This window comes from Corvus cornix, chromosome 9 (assembly GCF_000738735.6).
Source record: "Corvus cornix cornix isolate S_Up_H32 chromosome 9, ASM73873v5, whole genome shotgun sequence".
Taxonomy (NCBI): domain Eukaryota; kingdom Metazoa; phylum Chordata; class Aves; order Passeriformes; family Corvidae; genus Corvus; species Corvus cornix.
This window is the reverse complement of record NC_046339.1, coordinates 1,104,831-1,119,962: the sequence shown is the minus strand read 5'-3', so window position 1 is coordinate 1,119,962 and position 15,132 is coordinate 1,104,831. Positions and strand designations below refer to the sequence as shown.

Genomic DNA, 15,132 nt, shown 5'->3' with positions numbered 1-15,132 from the left:
TGACACCTGGCTTGGCCTTGGCCCCAACCCCATTCCTGCCTCCTGCAGGGGAAAATAAGAGAATCCCTGAATCCCAGAAGGGTTTGGGTTGGAGGGACATTAAAGCCCATCCAGTCCCACCCCCTCCCATGGGCAGGGACACCTGCCACTACCCCAGGTTCCTCCAAGCCCCATCCAACCTGGCCTTGGACACTTCCAGCTTCTCTGGACAGCCTGCCAGGGCTTCACCACCCTCTGAGTAAAGAATTTCTTCCTAACATCTAATCTAAATCTCTCCTCTTTTTGCTTAAAACTGTTCCCCCGTGCCCTATCACTACATGCCTGCGTTAAAAAGTTGCTCTCCCTGTTTTTTACGAGCCCCCTGCACGTCCCGGAAGATGCTAAGCTCTCAGCTCGTCCTGACACCTCCAGCACATCCATTTGTCACGATTCATGGGGCTCAGGCTCGCCCGATGGAGGTGCTAATTCTCGCCTTTCATTAACTTGGGTGGTTTCCTGCTCCCAGGGCCGGGCTCCGTTTGTCTCCCTCGGCTCCGCGAGCCCAGCGCAGCTCGGGCAACCAGGAGCTGTCCCTGGGCCAGGCTCCGGTGGCAGGAGAGTGTCTCTGAGTGCCGTGGGTGGCAGGAGAGGCAAATAATGCTTTCTGTCTCTCATTTTGGGAACAAAACGCTTCCCAGCACGCACAGCAGTTCGCACTAAATTACCGCCCGCAGCCGCGGTGATTGCAGCGAGCAGAGCCGCAGCTTTGGGCTGGTTCAGGGACTTCAAACCCTTCTGCACCGCACGGATGCGGGGTGAGGGGGGTCTGAGTGCCCTGGGACACCCGCAGCACCTCGGGCAGGGACAAATCACAGCACTCCAGTGCTTGGGGGGATGCCACAGAAAGTGGTCACTGCTGGGGAGAAATGGTTTAGTGAGGACGGGGTTAAAACCTTCACTAATGGAAATAAAAAGGGTGGGTTTGACCAAACCCTGCTGAGCAGCTTTCCTTGCCCTGGCAAAACCCACCTTCCTGCTTGTCCCTCAGAAATACTCCCTGTTTCTAAATGGAACATGTTTCACCCTAATACAACCCAAACTGCTTCCTACCATCCATGAGAGATGGCCCAGCTGAGATGTGCCCACAGTATCACCTCATCCCCACAGCGTCACCTCATCCCCACAGTATCACCTCATCCCCACAGCGTCACCTCATCCCCACAGCGTCACCTCATCCCCAGAGCGTCACTTCATCCTCACAGCATCACCTCATCCCCACAGTGTCACCTCGTCCCCACAGCGTCACCTCATGCCCACAGTGTCACCTCGTCCCCACAGCGGCCCATGGCCCTGGGACCTTTGGTGCTCAGACCAAGGCAGCATGTCTCAGCAAAGGCTCCGTGTGGGGACAGAAGTCAAGACAGGTTCAGACCATAAACCTGCAGCAAAGACAGAGAGTCAGAATCACAGAACGTCCTGAGCTGGAAGGGCCTCCCAAGGATCATCCAGACCAGCTCCTGGCCCTGCACAGGCACCCCAGCAGTCCCACCCTGTGCCTCCCTGAGAGCATTGTCCAAGTGCTTCCCGATGAAGTTCAGGTATTTACGCAAAGCATCGACTCTCAGGAATTTTTTACCTCTATTCTCAACTGATGACAAGCACAGATAAACATGCCAAGCTGCAGCAGCTGGACCAGCGTAGGTGGCCCGACTTGTGCAAGCTGAAAACACAGATTTCTTCCCTTGCTTGAGCACGTGCATCCTTCGCTTTGCTCTGGCATTCAATCTGACACCTGCGCTGTGTGACTGTGCTCGTGTTTGCTGCTCGGCAAACTGCTTTGTGATCTCCTACCTGTTACAGAAATAAAAGAGAGTCTGATTTGGACCACGTGCTTCGGCAGCAGTGAAGGTGCTCCTGGAGCAACGCTGCTTCCCTGCTGTGTCAGGGTAGGAGGAGATGGATCATAGAACCCCAGAATGGTTTGGGTTGGAAGGGACCCTAAAGATTATCCCATTCCACCCCTGCCATGGGCAGGACACCTTCCACTATGCCAGGCTGCTCCAAGCCCCATCCAGCCTGGCCTGGCACACTTCCAGTCCATGACACAGTCCCAGGTGTCTCCCTGTGCACAGTCCTCACCATGCAGGTCCTGCAGCACAGAGCAGTGATATTCAGGATTAGGTCAGTGATACAAAATAGGAAAGAAAACTGCTACTCCTGGAATAACTGCAGAGACAAAACAGGGCAGTCCTGATGGGCTGGGGAAAGCAGGAGGTGGCTCCTGGGCAGTGGCAACCCAGCTGGGCCGCAGGAGGGGCAGCCAGCCCAGGCAGGGATGGCACAGGGGACAAGCAGGTGCCTGAAGGGCGTCCAGCCCCCGTTCCCTGGCTCCCTTCTCACTTCCCAACTCCTCTCCCGTACTCGTAGGGCCACCGGCTGCGTAGGTGGTCGCCTCAGCTGAAATTCCCCAGCGTTTTTCTTGGCTGCATCCCCACAGAAGTTGCAGATGACGCATTAAAATGTAGATAAGGCAGAGGAGATGGGCCTGGCCCAGCGCAGCCCTGATGGGTGCTCGGCCCTGCCCGCGCCGGCCACGGGCCTGTGGCCACCCTGAGCCCTCCGGCCGGGCACGGAGCCATCGCCCAGCTGGGCACACCTGCCCAGGCAGCCCCTTGGCCACAGCTGTGGCAGCTGCTGGGTCACCAGGTGGGGACACCGCAGCGGGGGCAGCGCTGGCAGCGGCGTTCCCAGGGGAACAACTCCTGCTGGAGGGCCCCATCCCAGCGCAGCCCCCGCCGCGCTTCGTCACCGTCCGACCCCGGCAGCCAGAGAAAAACTCTTTGTCATCCTGCAGCCAGGCTTTTAAAGTGTGGGATTTCAAATGTCTGAGGGAATTACGTTATCCGTGCAAAAAAACTTGATGGAGTCAAGTTATTTCCAGGAATAAGAGGAACAGGGAGAGCTCCATCCCATCTGTGCGCGGCGGGATCCGCAGCCCCCCATCATCCCACGGCGGTCCCCAGCCCCGTGGTGCTGCTGGGGGATGCACACAGAGCCAGCAGCCTGGGACACGTCCTGCCCCTGTCCCACTGACCGCACATCCCACGCTTTGGAGTCAGTATCTGAGTCGTGCCTGTGTGCAGAGGGCACAGCCAACAAACCCCACAGGGCTGAGCATTACAAATGCCATTTTCCCTCCTTTCGGTGCCACCTCACACTCAAAGAGGCAAAATAAAAACAGTAAAAGCCTGTCAAGGGGTTTGCCTTCCCCACCCCTTGACCCACCTTGGAAAGTATTGGTCACTGAGCTGAAGTGGGTGAATAAGCTGGAACTGGAAAATAGGTGCTTTCTCCACAGGCAAGAGAGGCTGGCTCTGACACAATCCTGAGGCTGGGGAAGGGGAAGGAATCTGAGCAGTCCCACGATAACTCTGGGCTCTCAGCACAGCCCAGGGCAGTTCCATCCCATCTGCATCTGGAAGCACCCACAGCAGGGATGGCCCAGGAAGGGGAGACTTCACTTTGGAGGGGCAATTTATCCTTGCAACAACATTCAGGTAACAGCAATTTGCAGGAATTATTATAAAAATAAGCAGCCTGAGGTAGGGAAACCACTGGGGAAAAAAAATGGAATTTATGTTTTGATTACTGTGCTGGACTTCTGCTTTTTGACAGAGAAAATACGTTTTTTGAAAGATTTTAAGTATTGCTGAACAAGGGCCTGGAGTGACAGGATAAGAGGGAATGGCTTCCCACTGCCAGAGGGCAGGGATAGATGGGATATCGGGCAGAGACTGCCAGGTTGGACAGGGCTTGGAGCAGCCTGGGATAGTGGAAACTGTCCCTTCCCACGGCAGGGGGTGGAAGGGGATGGGCTTTAAGGTCCCTTCCAACCCAGCCCATTGTGGGCTGATTTGACGGCTCCGAGAAGCAGCTGCAGCAGTTTCACAGCCAGCACAGCTGAAGCTGCTTTTCTGTGTCGGCTTTTATGGCAAATTCAATGCCAAAAGGAAAATATAGGTATGCCATAAAATTTTTATGACTTCATCCTCAAAATATCTCCAAAGCAGCTTGTTTACGTAGAGGGCACGTTCTCCTGGTGATCTCAGGAGCTCCCTCAGGAGATCCAACATCCCCAGCCCCGCTCTCCTCCCCCGTGCACAGGCACCATCCCATCTATCGCACCCGAGGCTCTCCACGTGTGCTCCATCCAGCTGGATTTAAGCTGCTGGGGGCCCTGCATAGACTCTCACACCAATCCCGCATCTTGTCACCAAAACCAAGGAGAAACCTGCTCCAGCTTCCCTCTGAGGAGAATTTCTTATACATTTGGATCCTCGAGGAGCACGTCTCGGATTGCCAGGGCAGCGGCTCCCTGGGAAGCAGCAGGAGGGGGGGAATGAGATGGGCTTTAGGGTCCCTTCCAACCCAAACCATTCTGGGATCCTGTGAACTTCTAAAATGGGTTTGTTCAGGAGCAAACCCCTTCCAAGGCTCCAGTCAAATGCTGACCCCTGCAGAGGGATGGAAGGATGGCCTGGACACCCTGAAGAACAGGGCCGGGACACGGGACAGGCCACAGCACCCAAATCTACCCCTCCGCACCATCCAGACCCAGACCCAGACCTTACATCCAGACCCTCCACTGACCTTACATCAACATCCGCCCACCACCCAACGCCACCAGAGCCCGCCTTGCTGGGTGTTTTCCAAACACTAAAGCAAGGGAAGCTCTGCTGGAGCAGCAGCTGTGGGGACAGGTCCATGGCATGTCCCTCCTCACCACAGCGTTGGGCACACGCCGGGCCCCAGGCACAGAGGAGAGTCCCTGAGCCACAGCAGGGACTTGTCACCCTGGCTGTGACCTCTGGGCTCACACCCAGTCACACCAGAGCATTTTCCTTTCCTCAAAGACAATTAATTTCTTAACAAACACATTCTGCAGAAGGCGTTTTGTAGAGTTAGTCTGAAATAAAAATAAGCACACTCAAAACTCTGACTGGATTTTGCCAAAGCAGCCAGGCTAAAATAATACATTTTAAATGTCTTAAACTGTGCACTTCCCAAGTAATTAAATTACAGCGTTCCTGCACGACGGCTTCTCTCCCATCCATTTAAGCATTAAAGTTGTCAGGCAGCCTTGAGATGGAAAATACCAGGCTGCAGGGAAGGGTTTGGGAGGAGGGTGGAGCGGGGTGAGTTTGAGCAGCCGTGGGGCAGGGACGTGCTCCAGCCACCAGCACCAGCCAGAGAGGTGCCCCACACAGGGGACAGCCACCCACTGCCACTGCCCAGAGAGGGCACACGGGTCTGGGGGCACGGGAGTGGCAGTGGTGATGGGGACAGCCACCCGTGGGCGACAGGGAGAGTCATCCACGGGTGACAGGGACACCCACCCACGGGTGACAGGGACATCCAACCGTGTGTGACAGTGACACCCACCCACGGGTGACAGGGACACCCAGGCAGGCTGCTCCGTGCCCTTGCCCTCCCCGTGCCCCTCGGCCAGGGTGGCTGTGGGCGGCTCCGTGGCTCAGCCCCCACAGCTCCGCTGCATTATTTAAAAGCCTCCTTAAAATATCATCGTTCTGCTTCCGCTTAAGCAGAGCACCATGAGAGTCGTGCTCTTGGAGCACCACTTGTCCTTGAATCCAGTCCTGCCCTCCCCATCTCATCGCTCCCCCTCGGGATTACAAGGGGGGCATCGCCTGCAGAGCTGTGCCCGCTGCTCCCAGTGCCACCCGCACCGCGGGCAGGGCTGTCCCCAGGGCGGCCCAGGGGCTGGGCAGGAGAAACCCCTTGGGCTGCATGTGCACAGGGCTGGGCAGCGCTGCTCCAGGGCCAAAGCCACGCTGGAGAGCCGGGAGCAGCCAGAGCAGCTGGGCAGGTTCTGCAAAGCAAAGCCAACTTTGCTTTATCCGACACCTGGAAGAGGAGATCCATCTCCGCTGCTCACACCAGCCCGGGCACCTGCAAAGTCCTCATTTATCACGGAATCCTGGAATCGCTGAGGTTGGAAGGAGCTGGAGGATGACAGAGCCAGCCCCGAGGCAGCACTGGCTGCACCGAAGGCGGCAGCCAGGGAGGAGGGTGCCCTGCCAGGTCCCGTGCACTGCCCTGGATTCGGAGTGCAGCTGGAAAATCAATGTGTGTCCAAACCTAATGCTGGTTTAACACTGCAGTGTGATGAGAGGGGAGAAATCCAGACCCCACCAGGCCCCGGCCTCACCTCGGAGCTGCAAACTCCTGGGGAGCCACTGGGAATGCAAAAGCAGCACAAATCAGCAGATTGTGTTTACTCAACTGGTTCCTTTTCCTTCCCTTTTGAGTTATTCCTGCCTCCTTTGTAGCCATTATAAGCGACTGTCCTGGGGGGAAAAGCATTGTGAATTCAGCATAAATCCATTCTGTTCACTGGATTAGTCTTAATTTGCAGCAAGAAAATGAAGATCAGGCGATGAGCCATAAAAGTCAGCCTGATGTGGAGAGTACTGAAACAATATGGAGCTTGATATCAAAATAATTGTACCATTTGCATGTGAGAGTTTAAAACTGCTCATAATTGCAGCAAGACTTAAATAAACCACAGTTTCCTAAATATGTGAGGTAGTTATTATGGTTAATGCTTGGAAAAAGAAACGTGGGGAAAAAGAAGACACAGCTCCTGGAACACTGCTAAGAAATACCTGCTTCCACTTACACCCCTTGGCAAGCACAAGACTCAACTCCTATTCCCAAAGGAATTCTGCAGCCCAAGGTGACCTGGGTGCATTTCCCAACCCATCAGGCTGGGGTTGGTTTGGCCTCCTCCAAGCCCACATCCATGGCACGGAGTCCAGGACGCCGCGTGCCTCGCAGGGCCATTCCAGCGGCAATAATACCCCGATGCCACAGAGGGAATTTGTGTTTTAATAAAATCATCCTTGCTTCCAGCCCGTGGGTGACCCGGGCATGTTCAAAGCTGTGGAAGGAACCGCCGGGGATGGTGGATGCTGATGGTGCTCACACCCGGGGGCCCTGCAGGGCTCCAGCCCCTCCCAGGCTGAGATTCCTCCTGCTCTGCCAGCGCTTGGCAGCTGCACCAGGAACCCCTCCAGGAGGGAGAACAGCTGAGGGATGTTCCACGGGATCATAGAATCATCCCAGGTTTGGAAGGGACCTTAAAGCCCATCCAGTGCCACCCCTGCCATGGCAGGGACACCTCCCACTGTCCCAGGCTGCTCCAAGCCCTGTCCAACCTGGCCTTGGGCACTTGGGATCCACAGCTGCTCTGGGCACCCTGTGCCAGGGCCTCCCCACCCTCACAGGGAACAATTTCTTCCTAAAATCTCCTCTAAATCTCTCCTGTTTCCCAGGGGATGAGGAAGAAAGCAAACTTTACTTGTCAAGGTTTATCTGCCCAGATCACCTTTACGTAATTCCAATGTCAGCAACTTTACTTCCACAGATTCCTTCCTGTACCTTCACCATCCCCAAATGCTCAGCTCGCCCCAGATTTGAAAACCATGCTAGGGAGGGAAACTGTTTTCTGCCGTCCCTTCTTCCCCCTTTACTCACTTGTTTTTCAGCTCTTATCTTACAAACATTAGCAACACTTCTCTAATGACGGAAGATTCTCACCCCTTTGGGTGGGAAGGATGGGTTTCCTCTCGGGGAATGGTGCCCGGCCTCTCCTCACGCTGCCCAGGCCCCGCGGAATATGAACTCCACCCATTTGCCTTTGCAGATAAAATTTTTTGTTGAGGCTCGAGCCGGAGTTAATGGTCAAAGCTGCCGCCATCAATTATGGATGAGCACAAATAGATAGTTGTGCTCTGTAAATTGCCCATGCGCAGGCATGGGCTCGGCAAAGGGCTATTTCTGAACTGCTGACGGCCCCGAACTGGCCCCGCAGCGGCGGAGCCTGGCACAACCCAGCTCCCATCCCAGCCCAGTTCCCATCCCAGCCCAGCTCCAGGCACAGCCCAGCTCCCATCCCAGCCCAGCTCCCATCCCAGCCCAGCTCCCATCCCAGCCTGGCTCCAGGCGCTCCTGGGCACAGTTCCTCCTCCTGGGAGCACGCTCTGGGGCGCTCTGGGCAAGGCTTTGCACTGCTGCAGCTGTGATGGAAAGGGGCTGGTATCAAAGAATCTGGGAATTCTACAGTGGATTGGCCTGGAAGGGACCTTAAAGACCCATTCCACCCCTGCCATGGGCAGGGACACCTCCCACTGTCCCAGGCTGCTCCAAGCCCCAGTGTCCAGCCTGGCCTTGGGCACTGCCAGGGATCCAGGGGCAGCCCCAGCTGCTCTGGGCACCCTGTGCCAGGGCCTCACCAGCCTCATTGTAAAAACTTCTTCCTACTATGTAATTTTAAGTCTGAGAACAGCAAGGCTGGTGCCAGTCTCACTTTGAGAAGTTGTTCCCTGTGGGAGCAGCACCACATCCCAAACCACCCCCAGCACCAGGATCAGGGCTGGATCCATTTTACTGAAAAGAACTTTAAAGAAGATACGGCAAATTAGGAGAGAGAAGAACCCAGGCTGTTACGTCTCCACGGTCCAAAGCAGGTGGAGACCCGGGCTGCCGTCCCTCCTCCCTGCTGTGCATCATCTCAGGGAAGCAAAGCCACATCCTTTGTTTCCAGCAGCGGTGCGGCAGATTGCAATTTTCCAAGCCAAACGCTGCAACTACATCATTTTCAAAGAAAGGCTTGAAGTGATCCCAGATATTCTCCCCGAGCATCTGGGCAGGCTCCCCAGTGGGACTGAACTGGAGCATTTAAAAGGATAAAAGAGAGCAGTCCTCTGCCCGTTCGCCTTCCGCAGGAGGAGGCAGCCAGGCTGTGCCCGGCGGTGACAGCGGCGGTGATGCCTGGGGAGTCCTGTCCGGCTCCTGCCACAGCCCGGCAGGGAAGATGCCAAACACAAAGCTCTTTTTGCAAAGGCAGAGCCGAGGTTTGCTCAGGTGAGCGCCGCGGGGACGCACCTGAGTCCTCGTATTTGCAGCTGTTTCCCGGCGAACGCATTTATTCCCGTAAACTTTTGCCTTTCATATTCCAATTCGGTCCCTGAGCTGGAGCGGGGCCAGAAACATGTCATTTGGTGCAAAGCCCCCGAGCTGGCTCCTCTCCCGCCCCCACCCCTGTCACAGGCGTAGTCGCTGTCTCTCCCTTTTACATAATCCCAGCGGATCGGGAGCGCCTGGCAGCCGGGGGAGGCAGCCCGGGGTCGGGAGCATCCCGGGAGCGGAGCGGGAGCTGCGGGGCAGCGCTGCCGCGGGGGCGGCGCAGCGCTCGGGGGCGCAGGGGGGCGGCTCTCGGTATTTTTAGCGTGAATCGAGGGCCAGCGTGGCTGTCGTGGCCTTTGGAGCAGCTCACGCTGCAGAGCTCAGCATCAAGGACATAGTTCAGGCAGAAAATGAATTGGGAAGGACTTCAGGTTCAAATGTGAGGGAGCTGAGGACTTTACAGAATTATTGTTGCAGCCGTTGGGAAAAGCCTTTGGCTTTGGATTTCCCTCGGGCTGAGGAATCAGTCCCAAGGTGAAGGCGAAATTCCAGCTCCACTGGTTGGTAGGCGCTTCCCACCCAAAGGTTATCGAGACTCAGCAGCGTCGCAGCTGAGCCCGAGGGTTACTCAGCTCTTCCTCCCAATTCCCCTGCGCTGCTTCTCTTGGGGGAGAAATCAGCTCTGCATACGGAGCGATTTGCGAGAAGAAACAGAGATTAGTCATAAAGATAAAACCTCAGCCTTGTCGCCAACGAGCTGCTATTCCTGGTGCAATTCCCAGGTCTGGGGCAGACGGAGTGTCGGGGCTGTGAGAACTCCGCTGGGACAATCCACCCTCACTCTCCAAACCTTACCCAGGAATAAGGCAGAAAGGACTCGCAAAGGCCCAACTGTGGAGGCTGCAGGAGCAAGGAATTGCGGTTACCCAGAGTGCTGGTTCCCTGGGGGAGAGCGCCGCCGGGAGCCCGGGGAAATCGGGGGATAACTGCGGGCAATTAGCACACAGTGCCCGTGCAGCCAGCGAGCATGGCTGGGGAGCAGGTCCTGCCTCCCAGAGACACCCCATGAGCATGGCTGGAGAGCAGGTCCTGCCTCCCAGAGACACCATCAAAGACTCGTCTCCTACAGATGAGCTTACAGGGAAACTGAGGCACGATGGCTTGGATGGGGCTGCCAGAGGGGTCAGGGGTCACAGGAGCTGCTGGCTGCCACTGCTCCACTGGGGAGGTGCTTAAAGGACAAGTTTCACTGATTTTGAGTGTCCTGTTTTCGGACAGGACCCTCTGCCACGCCCCAAACACTGCCCTCCCCACGGCTGGGGCCGGACCGCAGCACCCGGGATCCCCCTGGACACTGCCCGTGCCAGGATCCCCCTGGACACTGCCCCTGCCATGCCACCCCCAGCCCCTCGTCCGGCTGGGACCTGGCTCCAGGAGACATTTATTAACCAGCAGTTCTGCCCTGGCCACAGGCTCATGAAGGACTTCTGCTGCCAGCACCATGCCAGGAGGGTGCAATGTCCCTGCTGAAAGTTGGTCATGGCTGAAGGACAGGGACAAGCAGCTGGAAAGGCCGGGCTTCCACTCGGGCCAAGCCTCCCTGCCGTTTATCAACCATCCACACAAAGCACAGAAAATTACATCTGAGCACCCCATCCACCGTGCCTCCAGTCTGCACAGTTCCTGGAGAGTTAATATTGACATTTTCCGAGGTGCAGGATCGCCCTGCACTGGCTGCAGCACCCCTGGATCCGAGAGTGGCTGCTGAACCCAGAGTGGCTTTGCAGCCGTCCCAGGACCCCAAACCCAGCATTAACACAAAACTGCATCCTGCAGCTCCCCTGGGCAGGTCTGGTGGCATAGGAGCCCTGGCTGGTATCCCACGGGCTGGGAACCAGCAGGATGAAGCTACCTGGAGCCCCACGCCCCCCAGCCTGCCCAAGGAGCCCTCCAGTGCCAGCTGCCTCCTCCAGCAGCAGCTCCACCTCAGGCATGGGGTGCAGAGATCCCAGGCTGTCCCCTTCTCCCAGTCCGAATGTCACCCATTAGTGGCTGAAAGGGACACCCTGAACAGGCAAAAGCCAGCACCAAAGGCACACAAATCCTTCTCACTCGCAGCCGAAGGCAGGACAGAGAAGCTGATCAGCTGCCCACACCGAGCACTTCGGACTGAACTCACAGCCATTCCTTATTTTTCCTGCCTAGGTTAGGAGGAGTAAAAACCTGTGAGAGGCAGGAGGCATTCCATAAGAATGCCTGAGATTTTGTTTTCTGCATTTGCCTAAAATTGGCTTTGATCTCATCTTCCCCAAGTGAACCAGGTGAGAAGTCCGTGAGCCACCCCCACGGTGGACTGATACCCAAGGCAGACGCCTCTGCTCCACTCTGCAAACCAACTTTCCTTGTCCAGCCCCAAGCATGATTTGCTAATTTATTTTTCTACTCATTAGCACCAATATTAGTTATATTGAACACTTAATAGGAACCATCTTACCACCACTGTCACAGATATAGAATCTCCCCAAGCAAGTGGGATTTTGGTATAAAATCACAAACACATTTGCCTGCAAAAACATAAACACCCCAAAGCTTCCCCGTTATGCCCAAGTTTAAAAATCTATTAATAACCTGAGGAGAGAGCTCCTCTGCAAAACCAGGTGCATCCAGGCAGGCAAAGTAAAGAGCTATTACACTGCAAGGGAACAAAGACCGAGACCGTGCCCATACCTATATTTCATGCCCGTTTGCTTTGCGGTGGATTCTTTTAATGAAATGTGGTGCTGCGGGGTAAATGTCCCCAAACTGCGAGCGATAATAGCCACTGTCCGAAATTTTGCCCGGGCTGCATTCACTACGTTCGGGGTGGTGGTGTTCTGCTTGCTGATGAGCCTGTCTTCACCATTTCTCTTCAAGTTGTGGTCTGTGCAGGCGATGGACACTTGCATCGCGCCCGCGGTGCCCCGGCCAGGTGGCGGGCGGACCCACGGCCCCCCACGGGCTGCAGCTGCCCAGCACGGCCGGCAAACCTCCGACCTGGGACTCCCCGAGCACCGGGGGCTCCGGCAGAGCCGCGCTGCGTGCCCGCGATGCCGGCGGCAGAGAAACGCGAACTTGCCACGGCAACCGCGCGAGCGGCTTCGGGCTCACTCCGGGCTCTCCGCGGCGATGCTGCTGCTCAGCCAGAAGCATCCATCCAGTCAGGTGCTCCCGGAGCGCCGCTCCTTCATGGTGATCGCTCCGCAGCCGCTCTGTCTCGCTGCAGGCTCCCGGCCGCTGGTTTTAAATCACTGCGGGCATCCTGCGAGCGCTGGCTCCGGCGCCGCTGGACCGCGAAGTGCTGAGCAGGCACAGCCGAGCCCCGTCCCTCGCCAGCGCGTCCCTAAGGAGCGGCAGCATCCATCGGTGTCCTTCGCCCAGGCGCAGCAGCGCTACCTCCCACCCATGGCAGCCCGCCGAGCGCTGGCAGCGGCTCCGCAGCGGCCCCGGGATCCCCCCGCCAGAGCCTGCGGGGAGGATGGGAAGGACGGGAAGGATGCGAACGACGGGCCTCCTTTGTGCTCGGAGGGAAGGCAGGCGATTCAGGCAGATCCGCCCGCAAAAATCGCTGCCGGCATCGCTCAGCAAGGTCTTCTGTAGCGGGCAGCAATTCGGTGTTAAAATGGGTTAATTATGGGGGAAAGGGAAAAAAAAAATAAGGGGGAGGGGGAGGAAAATCGCTGTGCTCCGGTGTGTGAGGGAGTTAACACGTTAATCCCGTGTTTTGGCACCCGGAGCCGCCGCCCGCAGCCCCCGGCTGGCAGCAGGGCCGGGGTTAATCCCGCTCCCCCAGCATCGCCAGCGGAATGAGCCGCAGCTCAAAGGCTTCAGAGCAAAACCAGAGCGTCCCTCAGCAGAGCAAACCATCCCCATCCCCGGCTGCGGCCGAGGCTGCGGTCGGAGCCCGGCACTGCCCGGTGCCACCTCTCCTGTGGCGCTGGCTCTGGGCACCCAGGGGACCCCCAGGCTGCGGAGCTGCTCACGGGAGCGGTGGGAGGGTGACAGGGACAGGGCGGTTTGGAGACCCCCGCCCGTCACTGTCACCAGCAGAGCGGCCCTGGGGAGGGACAGGCAGTGGGTGTCCCTGGGTGCAGCCCCACAGCAGAGGATGCCCGAGTGTGGCAGGGCAGGTGGGTGAGGGCAGGGTCACCCGTGGTCCCTTTTCCACCTTGCGCAGGCCCTGAAAAATGGTTCGGGGGGGCCGCACTCCTTCATCTGCCCCAGACTGCCCGAGGGGTTGGGACGAGGGGGCACCTCCGGAGCTCCTCCTGCCCACCCCCCACTCACTGCCAGGCCCAGGCCCCGTCCCCTTGGGGTGTGAGCAGCTCCCAGGCTGGACCCTCCTGCAGTGACCTGCCCGACGCACCCAGAAGTGGAGCAGGAGCAGTGGCAGAGGGGGCTGGGAATGCTGGCTGGGGGATCACAACCTGCTTTGAGCTCAGGGTGGCAGAGCTTTGACCCCTGCCCTGCAGCGGGGGCACACCACGGTGCCCCCCCTCCATCCTGCTGAGGAGGGGGCGTGTGGGAGCGCTGGGGGGGCAGCTGGCAGCCAGCCGAGGCCACCCACCACCCCGTGACAGGGGAAGAGCTTCTGCCGATCCCGCTGCAGCTCCTCTCCTGATGGCTCATGAACAGGTACCCAGCACATTCCTCTGAGGATGGAAAGCATTAAATCGAACAAAGACAGTTACTGTAGGATATTTTCCCAAAGAGGATTAAAAGTTAATCACACAGCAGACCCACCAACTCCCAGCTGTCAGGGGTCTCCTTGGGCTCACCCTCAGGCAGGGATTTGGGGGGAGCAGGACCCCTTGGAGAGTTTCCAGACACCTCATCAGTGAGTCAGTATCGCAGACCACCAGCAAACCCAGCAGAGTGAGGCATCGGGGGGCACAAGCCATGGGGGCACTGACACCAAGGTGCTCCTTGCATCCAGGACATCCTCAGGGTCTCCATGGTCCCGGGGGATGCAGCTGGAGCATTGGTGGTAGCACCCACTTGGTTTTGGAGCCCTGTTCTGTGTTTCAGAGCCCAAAGCCGGACTGACAAACCTGGAAATGTTCCCCTCTCTGATGGTTTCACACCCCCTCGCTGGGCATAGGCACTCCAAGGTGCCTTTTACCTCTGTTCTGTACATCTCTGGAGAGTTCCCACTGCAGCCAGATCTGCCAAATGCTGTGCCTTGGTCCTGGGGATGAGCCCAGGCCCTGGTCACCATCCCCACTGCCAGGGCTGCCCGTGCCCTGAGGTACCGGGCTGGGCCAGGGAAGGGGACAGAAAGGGACAGTCCTGTTCTGCACTGGCACATCCCACAGAGCATCTTACCTCAAGCTGCTTAGCTTTGGAGGGGTTACAGTCTCTCCACAGAGTATGTATTTAAATATGGGATTTATTTCATTTCCCCGAGCAAGATAATCACTCCTAGAGTAAAACGTTGGAGTAACATAATTCTGTATGATGAAAACCCTGAGCTTATAGAAGAGGAGCTACGTGACAACCCTGGCAGAGGACTCAGCCACAAGCCTGTGGCCAGGCTCCCTGTGACACCTCAGTGCCACCAAATCACTGTGACAAGATGCCCGCCTGCGCTTCCCCCTGAGCAAGACAATCGCTCATTAAATAACTTGCTCAAAAAGCTTCATCAAGCAAATGTGATTTAACACAGCTGCTTGTGACCACCCTGTGACCCTCCCGGCCCCGGAGCCACTGCAGCCACCCCGGGGGCCAAATCAAAGCCACCAGACCCAGGGCAAGCAGGGGCTGTGGGGCAGGGCGAGCCCAGGAGCTGCCCTGGGGCTCTACACAAACACATCCCTTGCCCGGAGCTGTGTCCCCAGTACCTTGCAGGGGCAGGATGATGCACACCCTGTGGGGAGCAGGATGGAAACCTTCAAAAAGCAAAAAATGCTTTATCCAGCCCCCTCAGGCCCCTGTGGAGGCTGGAAGGGGCAGTGGGGCCGGGCACAGCACGGGGGCGAGGGAGGAGCCCTTCCCAGTGCCCCTGCAGGGCCTCTGCTCCAGGGTCAGTCGGCAGCACGGCTCTGGCTGCAACCAGAGGCGGAAAGATGCTTCTGCAGCCCGAAATGCGAACATGAATCAAGGTCCTGCAGTCTGGGCTGGGTGAAACCT

General features: G+C 57.4%; 1 protein-coding gene across 3 annotated transcripts in view; it reads right to left on the bottom strand.

Moving 5' to 3' along the window:
- The window catches only part of KCNAB1 (potassium voltage-gated channel subfamily A member regulatory beta subunit 1), a 59,780-nt gene that overhangs the window by 31,418 nt on the left and 13,230 nt on the right, over positions 1 to 15,132 (bottom strand). Inside the window, exon 1 of one of the 3 annotated variants that reach the window (XM_039557115.1) lies at positions 11,695 to 12,931. The exons of the other annotated variants lie outside the window; for them this stretch is intronic. Within the exon in view, the coding sequence (XP_039413049.1) occupies positions 11,695 to 11,912 (218 nt within the window). The 5' untranslated portion in view covers positions 11,913 to 12,931. Of the gene's footprint in view, positions 1 to 11,694; positions 12,932 to 15,132 lie in introns of those variants that run through there. 3 annotated transcript variants of the gene reach the window in all.